The sequence below is a fragment of the Leuciscus leuciscus genome (assembly GCF_965113295.1).
Source record: "Leuciscus leuciscus genome assembly, chromosome: 17".
NCBI classification, from domain to species: Eukaryota; Metazoa; Chordata; class Actinopteri; order Cypriniformes; family Leuciscidae; genus Leuciscus; species Leuciscus leuciscus.
In genome coordinates this window covers 19,205,961-19,223,177 of record NC_138741.1, presented here as the reverse complement: position 1 = coordinate 19,223,177, position 17,217 = coordinate 19,205,961, and the positions used below count along the sequence as shown (strand labels likewise).

The 17,217-nt window shown below is 37.6% G+C and overlaps 2 protein-coding genes across 9 annotated transcripts in view; one reads left to right on the top strand and one right to left on the bottom strand.

The window, feature by feature from the left end:
• edaradd (EDAR-associated death domain) overlaps positions 1–7,442 on the top strand; it is an 11,450-nt gene extending 4,008 nt beyond the window's left edge. For 2 of the 8 annotated variants that reach the window (XM_082143048.1, XM_082143044.1), the window contains exons 2-6: positions 2,574–2,632; positions 3,164–3,215; positions 3,443–3,513; positions 3,925–3,976; positions 5,316–7,442. In XM_082143048.1, the coding sequence (XP_081999174.1) occupies positions 2,630–2,632; positions 3,164–3,215; positions 3,443–3,513; positions 3,925–3,976; positions 5,316–5,692 (555 nt within the window). In that variant the 5' untranslated portion in view covers positions 2,574–2,629 and the 3' untranslated portion in view covers positions 5,693–7,442. Of the gene's footprint in view, positions 1–1,259; positions 2,273–2,573; positions 2,633–3,163; positions 3,216–3,442; positions 3,514–3,924; positions 3,977–5,315 lie in introns of those variants that run through there. The other 6 variants (XM_082143051.1, XM_082143050.1, XM_082143047.1 and 3 more) reach the window with 6 other exon arrangements.
• A 195-nt stretch (positions 7,443–7,637) lies between these two features.
• Positions 7,638–16,198, bottom strand: LOC309479763 (uncharacterized protein). Its single transcript, XM_082143951.1, has 5 exons — positions 16,082–16,198; positions 13,372–13,433; positions 12,956–13,049; positions 12,713–12,846; positions 7,638–12,621 (listed from the first exon to the last, which is right to left on the bottom strand). The coding sequence occupies exons 2-5, from the start codon at positions 13,375–13,377 to the stop codon at positions 7,903–7,905; spliced, it is 4,953 nt and encodes a 1,650-aa protein (XP_082000077.1). The 5' UTR covers positions 13,378–13,433; positions 16,082–16,198; the 3' UTR covers positions 7,638–7,902.
• Between the last annotated feature and the right edge of the window lie 1,019 nt (positions 16,199–17,217).

Below are 17,217 nucleotides of genomic sequence, written 5' to 3'. Positions count from 1 at the left end.
CGCAGTCAATGGCGTCATATCCGCGTTGTCCCTGGTTTCCGCTTGTACTGCCATGGTAACCAGAGCTTGAACCAGAGCCCTCTGATAGTAACCAAGACGACAGACGTGGACCACTGTAGTTCGCAATGTCTATCTGCACGCTGTTGTTATTTCGTTCAAACATTATGGACCATGGCAAGCAGACTTTGGATAAAAAAGGAGAACTAAACTGAGAATCAATATCAGCGCGGTGTTTTCGAGATGCCGAGAGGTCCCATAGACAGTAACGTTATATAAACGAGAGCTCCACGTCCGAGACTTCAACCGCTCCTACATGTACTTTATTAAACAGGTGAGCACATTTACATAAAACTAATCAATGTTATATAGTTCAACAATGATAAAATGTCAGAATATGATCTGTATGTATGTTATTCTAATGTTGATCTAGCTTACTGCTAGTCTCATACAGACAAACTAACACATACATTTCAACACATTCAAATGCAGTTTAGTGTGATAGTGTAATGGTAGACCAAGTGAAACAACGCTGCGTTACCTCACAAGTTTAAAGGTATAGCGGAGGATGTTTTACTTCCTGGTGGGTAGTCTAAACTATTGGTCCTCCTAATTGTCAATCATTCTGGTGAATCAATCAAACTTTTCAAAAAGTGGAGAGGGCGGGTCTTATCTAAAATTTGGAAAGATCCTCCGCTATACCTTTAATTTGTCTAATAAACTGACCTGTGAGTTGTAATTCGGGGTGGTGGTGGCGCAATGGATAAGACACATGCCTTTGGTGTGAGAGACCCGGGTTTGAATCCACTGTGAGACACCAATGTGTCCCTGAGCAAGACACTTAACCCCTAGTTGCTCCAGAGGCGTGCGACCTCTGACATATATAGCAATTGTAAGTCGCTTTGGATAAAAGCGTCAGCTAAATGAATAAAAATGTAAAAAAATGTAAATGTAAAATGTAATTCTGCACTCGTGCAGTTCGGTAGAATGAAATGTCCATATTCCTTTTATATCCGCGGGAGTCGCGTCGCGTGTGGAGCTGATAGCTGTCTCTTAGCAATCCCGAACTGCTTCATCACAGTCATGATAAAAGCATCGATGTATTCAGTCATCCATAAACATTATTAGATCGGTCGGCTTGACGTTGACGACAAGATCCATAATTCTTAGCTAATGTTGCGTCATCAAACTACGCCTTTGTTATTGTAAATATGTTAGCGACCCCTAGTGGAGAAAAAATTACATAGTGTACGTTTAACAATTGCAAGCAATTGTTGCTAAAGAAAAATGCCACATCACATTATTGGAAATATTTCCATTTTAAACCATGAAAGTGCAAGTTATTAATAAGTCTCAACCCCAGCCAATTATTCACTTAATGAATTATTCACTTTATATAGAAAGTGAAACATAAAATCTACTTCAAAATGTTCTGATAACGGTATATAACAGTCTTAATTTATTTTCTTAATATTTCCCTTGTGGTTGTGTCCCATACGTAGTGGGAAAAAAATTAGAAGAGAAGTATTTTGTGTTAAATAATGTGTGTGTGTTTTTTTATGTGTAAACTAATTAATCTAACATCTTTTATTATCATTGCAACTCGTCGGTTATGCAGTGATGCGCTATGAAATTATTGCAGGGCAAATTAATTGTAATATTAATTTAATAATAAAAGTAGCCTAATAATAATCCTTCAGATCAAGATCAGCGCAGCGGGGGCTAAGCCGGGCCTCAAGAAAGGGGAGGGGCTTATCCAGACCAAATGATTAGGGAATTTCTGCATGTCACCAGAGGAAACTGTTATTGCACAGGTTAAAAAAAGAGTAAAAATAGAACGCCTGCATGGATAAATCATTCACAATAAGATCAATAAAATACTTTTATATAGGCCTAATATGTAGGTTGAATTTTATTTCTTGAAGACTTTAACTCTTTACTTTGATTCTAGCATTAAAGCTCAGCGTTGTTTTGGTACAGCAAATTGGGGAGATAACATTGAATGGCATCATTGTCTCTGTGCCATGAAAGCAGAGATCTGTGTTTGAATCTGCCACAAGGCAGCATTGCCACTGAATTACACACGTACAGAGGCTGTCACAAACTCACACGCGTCTCTCACACTTCCTTCCTCTCACAGTCACTTAGTAATTTTTACTAGCAATCCTCTCTGTTTGTTGGTTCCGTAATTGTCACACAGCTTCTGAGGAGTGTTTGTGGTCTGCTGCTTGCTGCTCGACTTTTTGGAATCCGGCAAGTAACTTGTATAGATAAGGTGCCTTTTTTTTGCGACAAAACAGTAACAGGTTCTTTTCGTCTTTGAAAATTAGATATTTAACTGATGATTTTGGAACTCAATGTGTGGATTTGTTTCTCTTTAAATAGAAAATAATCAAATGTTCTTGCATATCCTCAACTTTTGCCTCAACCTGTACCTTTTCTTTTGTGCCAAATATTGATATATATTAGCACAAATTGTATATTATATTCACAAATGGAAAATATGTTGTTGTTCAGTACATGCAACATTGATGCACCAATGTTGATGTGGTGTTTGACCTTTGGGATTTTTGCAGGGAGGGTGGCTTCTGAACCGGTGGAGGACACTGACCCCAGCACCTTCATTACAGAGATGGTATGGTTTTTTATTTTTCAAAAACAAACCGTTGAATTTTTTTTTTTTTTGTAAAGTAAAGGTCTTAACTTTACTCTAGAACATTTGGGTGGAATGTTATGGATTGATGACGTTGGGTAATACCCACTGCACTGACAACATCAGTTGAATCATATGTGGTGTTTAGTTTTGGTTTGTTATGACAGACTACATGAGTTGTAAACATTGTCGTCTTTCATATTGTGATCAAATGCCACTGATTATGTAGGTTAGACATGATTTTCATACATGATATCAAAGTAGCATTGGATGGGAGGAGCAGGTTTGAAACCCACACTCTTACCTTGTTGTGTGACGCCCTCAGAGGTTTGTTCTAGCATGTTCTCTGCTCATTTATCCACACATCTGAAAGTTTAATTTTCCCCCCCTTCACTGTACGCACCTCCTCTCTTCAAATGTGTCCCAACATGTAGAAAGAGAAACAAAGGTGTATTGTTTACCTCTAAGGTCTTTGCTGATGTTTTCTTTTCTTTTCTTTTTTCTGTGTTTCAGTCTCTAAGGTCAAATTACCCTGTTCAGGTCACTGATCCACAAGGTATCAGAGGTATTTATTGTTTATTTATATTGTTGCTTTGTCTGTCATACACTGAATGTTTATTTCATGTCTGCTTTTTTGAATAAATTCTGCTGATCTCAGTTCAGGTATTGAGAATGGTGACCTTTTAATGAGCCTCCACACTTTCCATGTAATCATGTTCAATTGGAACTTTTAATTGTTAATAAAAGATCAGCAGATTTATTTATAGAAATGTGACTTTTGATTCTCTACAGATCCTGTAACCCTACAGCTCAGCTCTCTTCCTCCTGGTTATCTGACGTCAGCGGTGGGCCGAATACGTCAGGTGAGTCATGTGATCTTTTAGTTGCCTGAGATCATTTATTTGCATATAGCTGGGTCTGATGACTTTCTATCATTATTTGCTGAAGTGACGTACTAATTTCTGACAACATCCTTATTTATAGATGCAAACTACACATTGTGTGGTGTACTGATTCTTGAGCAGTTGTATGATGTGGGCTGTGTAAGAAATGTGGTTTTTGTGTAAATGCCAAAGGCTACATTTTATTCCACTTCTTGGGACTGTGCGGTTGTTCTCCCTACTACTTGTTTCATTATTATGTTTCAGTTGAGTTTTCTGTAAGGGTGTGGGTTCACTTGTTCTGTACCCCTTATTTGAATGTATTTGGGCTAAGTGTGATAATAGAGCCCACTTTTTATACATAAGCCTTAACATCTATTCTTTATCACCCAGCCTGTGGAAAATGACGGTACAGAATTGATTCCATCGGCTTCTGTTTCATCAGGTATGTATCGATGGTAGAATATTAGTTTTATATGCTACAAGTGATCACAACATACAGTGTAAAAAATGTGTCAAATTAAGTGTTTAAGAAATTATTATTTAAAAGTACAGTATGTACCTTTTTTGTTGTTGTTCAAAATGTACCTAATGAGCAAGTACAACATGAATCTATATTCCAAACCATTTTTTTTATCTTATCCTGAATCACTACGGTACACCTACCATGCCGGCTACCATGTTCTTCCGCAAAATTTACATAGTGTACCTTTTAAAGTCCCCCTTGTGGTGAAAATCAAGCTTTTAATGTTGTTTATATTTCTATGTAATGTTTTAATATGCTTTAAGACAAATCATGTAAGTCAGCACCATTGCTGAGTAATTTCTCCTTAAAACTGCAGTGAAACAAAGACAGTTTGAAATCGCTGTTGTTTCTGATGTCACAAACTACATTTTAACCAATCACGTCAACATGTGATCATCAATGAGTGGATCTCTGAGCTGGTGTGAGTGAGTGGAGGCGGGGCTAATTTGCATATTCATAGAACCGCATATACTAAATGAGTCAAGTGTGTAAAGTTAAATTCAAGTTATTTTAAGGCATGAAGATTTTTTTTTTTTTTAAGAAAAAGAAAACGTTTAAATATGTAATTTTGATGATCAAAGATGAGTTTTAAGGGATCAAATTATTAACAACAGGGGGACTTTAAAGATAAGCTTTAAGTGAGCATTAGATGATGGCAAAGGTAAATCTAAATTGATTCAAGCAAATGAGCATGAACAATTAGCCGATTAATAAATAAAAAAATCTCTAAAATCTGCTGATATGGTATTGTTGCAATGTACGTTGCTTTCCTGTATAGTAATCTACTGTTTGTGTATCACATTCACACTAAAGTTTCAACGATGAATTTAGAATTCTGTAGAAATACTTTACCGAACTGAAATCGTGCATCAAAAATATTTAAAGATTATTTTAGATATTATATATAATGGTAACACTTTACAACAGGTCTCATTTGGTAACATTAGTAAATGCATGCACTCAACTAACAGTGAGAAATCTATTTTTTTAAAGTTTTTTTTTTTATTGTTACTGTATGTAAAAATAGAGTTCATTGTATGTTCATGTTAGTTCACAGTGCATTAATTCATGTTAATAAATCAACTTTTGATTTAAAAAATACATTAGTAAATGTTGAAATTAGCATTGTTGTTCATAGTAGTGTGAAATATTGTTCATAGTAGTTCATGTTAACTAATGTAGGTATAAGTATTGTTACTGTTGAATACAAAATTTGGATATATCCCATAATGTCTGCTTTTCTTTCCCCACTCTCTAGACTTTAGTAAAGAACATAAGTCCTGTAAGGAGTGTTTGTGTTCTGCCCCTCCACCCAAAATCAGTGACCTGATGAACGACGAAGACCTTCTGTACACCCTAAGGCTGAAGCTGGATCCAACTCACTGCACTGTCAAAAACTGGAAGAACTTTGCAAGCCGCTGGGGGATGAGCTACGACGAGCTCACGCTTCTAGAGCAGCGCACACACGGTGCCACCTACCAGAGTCCCACTCAAGAGTTCCTGCTGCGCTACAACCAGAAACCTGTCACGGAGCTCACCGAACTTTGCCAGCTTTACCAGCGCATCGATGTGCTACGATTGCTCCAGAGGTGGTTGGAGAACGACTGGCCCTCGCGCTGGCAGAAGGCCCATTAGCTGGGACTTAATAATAACTGGACCTTAATGAATGAAACGTGTTCGTAGAATCTGAAATTCATGGACAGCAGGTCAGAACACACACTACTGAACAGTGGTGGTACAAAGACAGTGTTTACAAGGTTGTACACTGGACTTAGTTTATTTTGAACTTTTGGCTGATTTCATCACTCCAAGTGTCACAGATTGGTTCACATCTTTGAAATACAGATATTTGCTATGCGATTGAAGGGTGATCAACAATATAAGCAGTGGCGCCTCAGCACTTAAGGAGGAAATGGAAAGACCACTCAGGTGTGACAACATGTCTGGAAATGATGCGTCAATGCAGTCATACACTGTTTAATTTATTTTTAATACAAACAGCCATCTGTGTGTTGTGCCACTGTTGGTGGTTTTATGAAGTGTCCTTTATAACATTTGTGATGTTGAGTCATTTGAGATGGTTTCTCAGTTTTAGTCTTGCCTGCATTCTTGTAATGGCCTATGAATCAATCACAAATGAGCGGCTGGTCAGGACACAAAAACTGAATCTCCTTCATTTCAGCTGTAGTTCAGCTTCCTATAAGTTCCTATTGCAATAAGGCATTTATATCCCAGGAAAATATGAGGTTAGAGGTAGCTCATAATTTTGATTGATGCCAAATCACATATAGATTACAGCTATTTTGCAGTTGATTCAAGTCTGTAAAAAGTAAAACAACATAAAAGACGAGATTTGATGAGGTAAAAAATGTTTAACCTTTATATTTAATTAAATATAGTGTTAGCTACAGGTATATGGTACAGGATGGTGTGCTTTGATTATTGGCCTTTGTCTGTAAACCATTTGTTGAATTAAATGCAAGATGTAAGAAAAGTTTTACTGACTATTTACAGTACACTAACATTTGTTCTGCTCGTGTTCTATGAATGAGACTCATTCTGTAGGGAGGGTTTGTGAAGTAGTCAGTTAAAGATTCAAAATTTAGATTTAAGTATCATATAAAACATTTTGATATATATTCAAATTCCCATTGCACTGCTTACTGAGCACTTGAATTTAGTATCACGGTTGATATGAGTGGCACTTAAATAATTTTTCGCTCTATTATTTGGAGTCTTTAAGAAAGATTTAGTATGTCTCTGAGAAAAGAGCAGTAAAATAGCAGTATAACTGCAGAGAACCGTGGATCTGGAAGTTGATGGAACTTCAAACAGTCTGAGCTGTTTTAAATTTGATTATCGAAAATATTTGATAGTTTAAAAAAATGCAGCTGGTTGCGGTTTCAGAATTCATGGCCAAATATCAATCACAATGCAGGTAATAGGGTAGGTTTTGACAACATTACCTCTTCTAAACAAGATTCTTTTTGTCTTCTTTAAAAAGTGTTTGGTTTTGTGCTCTGTACTCTACCTAGCTTTTAATTTCCTGTGTCTGAATTGTTAAGCAACATCTGTTTGTGTGCATCAGAGGTTCTCTGTAAAAAAAATAAAACATTTATATGCACAGTATCTAAATATTTGTTAAAATTGTTTATCAACAGGTACAAAATGTTTTTTTCATCAACAATACATTATGAACTATTGGCATAGTTGATGTCAGAAGTGGTGAAAAACTAAACAAATAATTGTAGATGTTTTACTGCTGTACTGCATCCATTTTTCATATCCGTAGAGGATCTTTTTTTAAAAGTTTATATTTAAGGCATCCCGCATAACAGTGTGACATAATCAGATCTGAAGTAAGCATTAAAATAAATTAGCCATGTGTTGTTCATGATAAACTTTATTAAAGTATTTTAAGAGAATTGTGCCTTTGTAATAAATATGGTAGGCACATGGTTAATAAAAACCATTTTTTTTCTCTTATTTTTCCCTATATATATATATATATATATAAAGATAATAATACATGCATACATACTACAAAAACAGTGGCAAAATAGACAAATTATAGATTCAGTGTATTTTTTCTTTCATGTTCTTTTTAATATTTTGAGACGATACAATCGTTAAACATTTAAAGAGATTATTATACAATTATGTATTTAACTGAATATAAAAATAATTACATCTCTGTCAAATTATATAATGCTTCTCCATTAATACTCTTCCCATTTTGAAAGTAAACAGTTGGTGTATATTTTTTTTTTTTACATATTATTTTACATATCCATTATCTATATGCAATGGATATGGAACCACACTTACAAGGTTTTACTTGAAGTTTAATCTGAAGTCAAACCAAGCATGTTGTTTAAGCTGAGGGTCAACTTGGCATCATCTTCCTTGCTAGTAGTATCAACTACCGGATAGTCCTTATCAGCATCAGGCTTTGTGACTTTAAATGTTCCTCTATTCACTTTTGTAGGGCTGCTTGGTTCTGGAGATATGCTGAAATCGGTACGTGCATTAGACAACCTCAGCCTTTCCATGATATCTACAGCGACTGTCTGTTCATTGGCCTCAACAGATGGAGATGAAGCTTTCAGATTTGTCTTGACTGATGAGACCGAGGCAGCCTCGTCAGTAATGGTTTTCGCAGGGTCTGTATTGTGGTCAACTGCTCTACTGAGTTCTTTCAAGATATTGTCAATGTTGCTGACTGGCAAGCTGTGAGTCCTGAAGATAGGTATATCTTGGGTGAGTTTTATTTCTGAAGTGGTACCATCTACTTCTTGTGACTTAAAGTTTGTATTCTCATTCTTTGATTTGTTCCATTTGAAGGGCCATTTTATCCCACGTTTGGAGCCCTCAGCTTCAGCATTGATGCCTGGAACATCTACATCAACCCCAGCATTTGGTAGACTCAAGTCAACTTCAGGACTGCAAACCTCAGGTGCAGATAGCTTTAGATCTGGTCCACTTACATCAGCAGCAATGTCAACATCAGGAGATTTGACTTTTGGGCTAGACAGGTTAAACTTTTTTAATGTTGGGAATTTCAGCTTTCCTTTTGGAGCAATGAAGTCAACGTCTGCTGTAGGAACATCTACATCAACCCCAGCATTGGGTAGGCTCATGTCAACATCAGGAGTACCAATCCCAGGTGCAGATAGGTTTAGATCTGGCCCACTTAGATCAGCAGCAATGTCAACATCGGGGGACTTAACTTTTGAACCAGACTTTTTGAATTTTGGGAGCTTCAGTTTTCCTTTGGGAGTACTGATGTCAACATCTGCAGAGGGAAGCTTTATATCAGCATCTGGGACTTTGACACCTGTATCAACTGTTGGAGATGAGAGGCTGAGATCAGGAGCTTCTGCATTAAAGTCAATCCCAGGACTCTTCACTTTAGGACCAGAAAGGTCAACTTTTGGTTTCTTAATTGAAATCAGTTTCAGCTTTCCAGATGGAGCCTTTAAGTCTGGGGAATTGACATCTACACTGGGAACACTGACTTCAGCTTTTGGTAAAGTTGCATTTACATCAGGCACACTGATCTCAGCTTTGGAAAGATTTAGATCAGCGCCAAGTGCATTTAATTTTCCTTCAAATTTGGGAACCGAGAGATCTAGATCTGTGTTGTCCAGCTCAGGCCCTTTTACTTTTGGCTCAGACATATTCAGTTTTGGCAAATTGAAATGTGGCATCTTAAATGTTCCAGATGTGGCATTAATGTCAACGTCTGGGACTTTTAGGTTTGCATCCGGTCCTTCAAGCTCTGCTTTTGGCAAGTTTATGTCTGCATGTGGTGTGGGAAGATTTGGTGACTTTAGATTTCCCCCAATGTTCGCAGTTGGAGCTTTTAAGTTGGCTTTTGGCAAACCAAAGTCTAAAGAGGGAGCAGAAATGTCACCTTCAACTTTAGGTGTGGAAAGACTAAGATCAGGTGTTTTAACATCTACATTAGGCCCTTTGAGTTCTGCTGTAGGGATGTTGACATCTACATCAGGTGCATCTAATTTTGGTGTTTTAACCCGAGGTCCAGAAAGACCAAACTTGGGAAACTTCAAGTGAGGTAGCTTGATTTTGCCAGAGGGGGCATCAATGTCTATTTTAGGAGCATTTAAGTCAAGGTCCGGGGCTTTGAGATCTACATTTGGACTTTTGATATTAGCATCTGGCAAGTTCAGATCCACATCTGGAGCACTTAATTTGCCCTCCACTTTGGGTGCTGAAAGACTGAGATCTGGAGCTTTCAGGTCTAGGTCTGGTGCTTGGAGATCTGCCTGTGCATTGAGGTCTACATCTGGAACTTTTACTTTTGGCTCAGACAGATTCAGTTTTGGCAAATTGAAATGTGGCATCTTAAATGTTCCAGATGTGGCATTAATGTCAACGTCTGGGACTTTTAGGTTTGCATCCGGTCCTTCAAGCTCTGCTTTTGGCAAGTTTATGTCTGCATGTGGAGTGGGAAGATTTGGTGACTTTAGATTTCCCCCAATGTTCGCAGTTGGAGCTTTTAAGTTGGCTTTTGGCAAACCAAAGTCTAAAGAGGGAGCAGAAATGTCACCTTCAACTTTAGGTGTGGAAAGACTAAGATCAGGTGTTTTAACATCTACATTAGGCCCTTTGAGTTCTGCTGTAGGGATGTTGACATCTATATCAGGTGCATCTAATTTTGGTGTTTTAACCCGAGGTCCAGAAAGACCAAACTTGGGAAACTTCAAGTGAGGTAGCTTGATTTTGCCAGAGGGAGCATCAATGTCTATTTTAGGAGCATTTAAGTCAATGTCCGGGGCTTTGAGATCTACATTTGGACTTTTGATATTAGCATCTGGCAAGTTCAGATCCACATCTGGAGCACTTAATTTGCCCTCCACTTTGGGTGCTGAAAGACTGAGATCTGGAGCTTTCAGGTCTAGGTCCGGTGCTTGGAGATCTGCCTGTGCATTGAGGTCTACATCCGGACCTTTCATTTTTGGTCCAGATAGATTTATTTTAGGCATTTTAAAATGCGGCTTCTTTAGCTTTCCAGATGGAGCTTCAATATCAATATCTGGTGCCTGCACATCAACAGCTGGAGTTTTAATGTCTAGATCCGGTGCAGAAAGGTTGAGGTTTGGTGCTTGGAGATCTCCCTGTGCATTGAGGTCTACATCTGGACCTTTAATTTTTGGCCCAGATAGATTTATTTTAGGCAGTTTAACATCCGGCTTCTTTAGCTTTCCAGATGGAGCTTCAATGTCAATATCTGGTGCCTGCACATCAACAGCTGGAGTTTTAATGTCTAGATCCGGTGCAGATAGGTTGAGGTTTGGTGCTCGGAGATCTCCCTGTGCATTGAGGTCTACATCTGGACCTTTCATTTTTGGTCCAGATAGATTTATTTTAGGCATTTTAAAATGCGGCTTCTTTATCTTTCCAGATGGAGCTTCAATGTCAAAATCTGGTGCCTGCACATCAACAGCTGGAGTTTTAATGTCTAGATCCGGTGCAGAGAGGTTGAGGTTTGGTGCTCGGAGATCTCCATGTGCATTGAGGTCTACATCTGGACCTTTCATTTTTGGCCCAGATAGATTTATTTTAGGCAGTTTAACATCCGGCTTCTTTAGCTTTCCAGATGGAGCTTCAATGTCAATATCTGGTGACTGCACATCAACAGCTGGAGTTGTAATATCTAGATCCGGTGCAGATAGGTTGAGGTTTGGTGCTCGGAGATCTCCCTGTGCATTGAGGTCTACATCTGGACCTTTCATTTTTGATCCAGATAGATTTATTTTAGGCATTTTAAAATGCGGCTTCTTTAGCTTTCCAGATGGAGCTTCAATGTCAATATCTGGTGGCTGCACATCAACAGCTGGAGTTTTAATGTCCAGATCCGGTGCAGAGAGGTTGAGGTTTGGTGCCTTGACATCTAGATTCGGTCCTTCCAGTTCAGCTTTTGGCAGATTCATATCTACCCTAGGAGCCGACATGTTCAAGTCTGATGCTTGTATCCCTGCATTTAGATCTGGAGTTTTCAACTTTGATTTATGTAAGTTTAGCTTTGGCATTTTAAAAGTTGAGAACTTGTGCTTTGCAGATGGAGCATGAACATCTATATCAGGTGCTTTTACATTAACATCTGTGTTTGTATCTATCTTTGGTGCTGAGAGACTCAAATCAGGTGTTGATACATTGGCATCTAAGCCAAACTGTGGTGCTTTAACCTTTTTCCCCAATGTGGGTTTCTTAAAAGTTGGAAACTTTATTTTGCCAGAGGGAGCACCTATATCGACATCAGGAGTTTGAATATCTAAGTCTGGAGCTTCAAGATTGGCTCTTGGTAGATCAAAGTCCACATTAGGTGCACTAACATCTGCATTTAATTTTGGGGCAGAAAGCGCAAGATTTGGTGTATTTAGATTTGCATCAACACTCCCCTCTGGTACTTTTACTTTTGTAGTTTTTGCTTTCTTTAATTTGGAAAATTTAAACTTGCCAGAGGGAGGGTCAATATTTACTTTTGGTGTTTCGATGTCAAGGTTTGGACCACTGAGCTCAGTTTTTGCCAAGGTCATGTCTACTTCAGGGGTGTTCATTTCTCCATTGATCTTTGGGGCTGACAGACTTAGCTTAGGGGTTTTTAGGTCAGCGTTTATGTCTGTGGTGGTTAAATTCACATCACCATCAACCTTTGGTTTTTTAGCATGTAAATTGAAGTTGGGCATTTTGAACTTCTTCGTTTTGGTCTTCAATTCAGGTTTATCCACATTAATAGAAACACCCGGAGTGTTTAGACTAGGGGTGGAGACACTGACATCAGGTGCTTCTAAAGTGCCATCCAGACCTGCTCCTTCGAGATTTGGTGCAGACATGCCAAAAGTTGGCCTTTTCAACCCTGGGCGGCTGAAGTTTGGTGTGGCATTCTTTAGCTCAATCTGTGGCATTTCTGCATTTACTGTTGGGGTTGAGATCCCACCCTTGAGGCTAGGGGCATTTATCTGTCCATTCAGTCCATTAACCTGAACACCTGGTCCTTGAAGTCCTGCCTCACTGTTCAATCGGAGATCACCAAGGGACTAAAGAGGAAGAAGAGATGAAGACATGATGAGACCTAGACCTGTTAGCTTCTATTTTATTTATTTATTTTTAATTCACAAGATTGCTTACCACTCCTGCTTTTAGGTCTTTTGTTGTTTTAAGTTCAAGGTTGTTGTCATAGGGCTCAATGATTTTGATCAGTTTTAGCACATCATCTTCACTAAGGTGGTCCAGATGTATTGTTGCAGAAACAAGCTGATGTCCTGGAAGAAACAAAAAGAGAGGATAAGGTATGTTACAGAAGCTATGAAGTTTGCTTGTATGATTGAGGCAACATATCGGATACATGCTCACTTTATGTGAGTTATTTACCTTTCTGCTGGTTAATTGCTGGATTTGTGATTCCTGTGACGACGGCCCCTCCTTTCTCTGTGCCCTCCAGAGTTACACTCTTTGTTTCTCCATTCTGCACATGAACAAGGTGACTTACTACCACATATTGAAGTGTTTTGTTTTTAATCTCATATATACACTTAATATTATATGCTTCAGGAAAAAAATATTTTACTCTGCCATGGCAAGGATGTAATCAGAGGTAAAATTAATGTGTGAAATGTAATTAAAGGTGCTGTAAACGATTGTTAGTCACGTTGAAACTTCCAGCAGACTTAACCATTGAATCAGACACGCCCTGTCTTCTGAAAGGCTTAACAAATCTGACTACATCTCTCAGGTAATAGGGATAATATTGCACCTTTAAATTGCTGTTTTGAAGACAGGGTACTTACCATCATGTCTTAACTCCTTTAAATACAACTGGACATGTCATGAAAATCAGTTTTCAGGAGATCTGTCAAAACAAAAACAACAAGACAATGTAATCATTTGGGAATGGTGTTATGTGAGTGAGCATTCAATTGAAAATATTTTTAAAATGTACATTTAAAATTTGCAAGTGAAATGACTGACCTAAAGTCATTCAACCAAGCATTTTATTTTAGTATTTTTAGGAACATACAAAGGAAGTACAGTGACTAATCGGAATTTGAATTTAAGGCTAGTTTCAGACCTTAGAGCAAGAGAACCCCCTGCTGATTCAGAACAAAGCATCTATTACACAATCGTCATGACATCGTTACTCTATAAATGGGCATAAGTGTGCAGTTACTTCCTTGCTGCCTTTGTAAACCCTTCCCACACTCCTTTAGACACTTGTTACATCTATATTGCATCATTTTCAGTAGCCTTGTACATTGACTGGGAATGATGATAATATGAAGCAAGCACCACTGTTACAGGTTTTTAAAAGATGAATTGGTTGATAGTTGCTTTTTTTTATCAATATTAATTCTTTGAATATTTACTAAAAACATTGCGCTTTGAAGAAGGGAAAGAGGAAGTAGCAGTGAAAAGTTAGGAACCACCTCCAGTTTTTCCAAGACAGAGATGTAATCGGCTGTAATGCAGTTCTAGTTAATCAGATGTTCAACAAGACTAGACCTCACCTCATAGTGAGAATGTGTTTGTTAAAAGGTTGTTTGCAAACCACATTTCTTAAAAACAAGTTATAAAAAAAGTGTTGATCCCTTTGCCTTGTAAAGTCAAAGGTTTGCGACCTGGCAGCCAATCACATGGGCTGTGGCTTTATGACATCATGACATCTTCAATCTCACACTAAGGTTTGAGCTAACATCGTATAGGCTTGCGAGGTCTTTTTTCTTTATAAAGAAGAATTGTCATAACCTTACATAGTTGCAAAATATAGCATCTACAGGCCCAACTTTTCAGATTTCAGAGTTTAAAACACAGCTGGTCTATCCTCCTATAACTCCAAATAAAATGCTTTTTAAACTGGTATTCTGTCTCTTTAACAGATTTTGTATGTTTTCGTGTGCGTGTGGTTTTAGTCAGGAATGCTTTAGGAATGGATGGACTGTGGAGAATGAGGAGAACCAGTTTGTTCAGATGAAAGAAAGATGAGGAGATAAATACCAGGGGCCTGATGTAAAAATGTTATATATGCACAAAAAAAGGCATTAGAATGTGCGTACGCAATTTTCCACATACAGTACATATCAAGATATATAAAAATAAAAAAATTAACAATGTAATTTGACTGCACAAATGGCATTTATAGTCTGTATCTCATATTTTCCTAATGTCTTGTACGAACATGGTATAACGTTGATGGGAATATGAATATGGAAATGATATGCATAGTAAAACTAAGTTTCAAGTTTGGTTTATTTATATAGCACCATTAAAACAGCAGCAGCTGACCAATGTGCTTTACAACATCGGATAAAATACATACAAGCAAAAGCAGTAGAAAACTAATTTCACAAATAAAATCAGACAATTTTCAAACTAAATAGCAAAAGAAAATCAAAATACTAACTGAAGTCAAATACAAAAATAAGGAACATTAAAGTCAATGGGTATATCAAATAATTAGTTTTGAGCAAAGATTTAAAGGCACGTTCTCCTCTTTGTTTTAATCTGGCTCTGGGAACAGTGAGCAATCTATGACTACCGGAGCGAAGAGCTTGAGAAGGGTTATGTAGGGATAGAAGTTCAGATATGAGGGGGCTAAGTTGTTTTGGGACTTAAAAACAAAGACTAAGGTTTTAAACTCCACTCTAAACCGCACAGGCAGCCAATGCAATGATGCTAACACAGGAGTAATGTGAGTGAAATAACGGAGTAAAAGTTTTCCTGATGCATTTTGGACCAACTGGAGACAAGCCAAGGAAGTGTTCATTCCACAATACAGTGAGTTACAGTGTCTAAACGTGATGATATAAAAACATGAATTAAAACTAGGCATTGTAAGCTCCATATATTATTATATGGTTACAGACGGGCTGGAGATGCATGTATACATTTTCCACTGACTGGGTTTTATAAAGGAATTTTGCGCAGGTTCTGGCATACGCGTGGCTTTATAAATCTCAAAACTTTTGTGCATATGCACACTTTTAAGATGAAATCTACGCAAAGTTTTATACTTAAGGCCCCAGTAGGTCCCTCTGCATCTCTTTTGCTTTTTTCCCCCTAAATGTCTGTTTTCCAATTTTATCTGATTTGTCTAAAGCACATTGTTCAGACTGTGATTGGAAGGGCTATATGGTCTTGACAATATAGTGAAGATTTTTAGTGTCAAAATCAGAATGATATAATTACTCAATAAAGCCTTGAGTTTAATCAGCAACGGGAATCATCTAACGTGTCACCTTGCTTCTAAAAAAAACTGATGCTAAAAAGTCATCTTTGTTATCATAATATTATAATTATAGCCTGCACGTGATGCATGATGAATCAGTGCTAAACGTTTCAGCTTAGCAAAATAACAAGGTTTCTCCTGTTCACATTTTTGTGAATGTTTTCAGTTTCTAAGCTAGTATTAATCACTAAAACCTCAATAGACTCACATTTATAACAACCTGAGCAAAGGCTATGAGCAGCAATGAACCGAACAGTGGAGAATGAGCCACTTACCCAAAGTTGTTCATGTATCTGTAGCCGCTAATGTTGACACCTCTACACTCCAAGTGAATATGACTGTCATCCTCTCTGTCATGGGGTTTCCATCAGATAAATGCTTTTGGAGCCGCCAAACAGGTTCTACAATCAGCATGACAACCGCACACACCGAAACTACAGATACAGAGAGTAAGTTTGAGTGATTCCTAGGGTTGTAAGTTTAGATGTCATTTTGTGGCATGATGCTCTGAAATGTTCTTGTATGTTTTGGGGGTGTTCTGTGTCATGGAGAACTTTAGTTCAGACAGACTTTCCAAAGCAACAGTGATTTGATCAGATAGTCAATCAAAAATCCAGAAAGGAAAAACCTGCATTTGTTAATGTCATATAATAGAAAATTTCGTAATTGAACGATATTTGCTGAGCTAAACTATGTTTTAGTTGAGGATGTGATCAAATATTTAATATTTGTGGGTACCAAATGTCAAATCGTGGGAGCGTCTATGGTTACGGCCCTGCAATCAGATCATTAGAAACTTAACATAAACATTCCTTGAGAATTTTTTTGTCTGCTGACACTGTTTTGTCAACAGTGAAATATTGCAAGCAAACTGTTGTGTTTGCAAGGGTTTGGCCTTACAGTCTTGAGCCACACACCTTTCTCCCTTCACGCAGTTCTTTCTAAAATGCATTTGAATGCATAGGGCTACAGAAAGGTTTCGGCTGGATGTTTTGAAAGTTTCAGTTAAGGGATTGTTTGCCCAGAAATAAAAAATCTTTCTTTCTTTTTTTTTTTTTTTGTGTGTGACATTAAAGAAGATATTTTGAAAAAACTTCAACATTGGACCTGATTGACTTTCGTTGACGTTCTTCAAAATATCTGTCTTTGTGAGGGTGAATAAATGATGACAGAATTTTAGGGTGAACTATTCCTTGAACATGCCACACCCACAAACCTGGATTGAAAAGTATTTCGGAAGTGATTGTTCACATTTCTCAGCACTACTGAGGCATATTCAGGTAAATTAACCCACAAACGTCCAACAGGAAACTGATGTCTTGTTGAATAGTACTGAAAGTTTGGAAAAGATGTCTAATGAAACAAACATAATGAAATGTTAATGCAATGCATTTGTTGTTCTGAAATGATT

Coding starts and splice junctions, on each gene's coding strand:
- LOC309479763 (XM_082143951.1), bottom strand. Junction 12,847..12,955: donor AGCAATTAACCAGCAGAAAG/GTAAATAACTCA, acceptor TGTTTCTTCCAG/GACATCAGCTTGTTTCTGCA. Junction 12,622..12,712: donor AAGACCTAAAAGCAGGAGTG/GTAAGCAATCTT, acceptor CTTCCTCTTTAG/TCCCTTGGTGATCTCCGATT.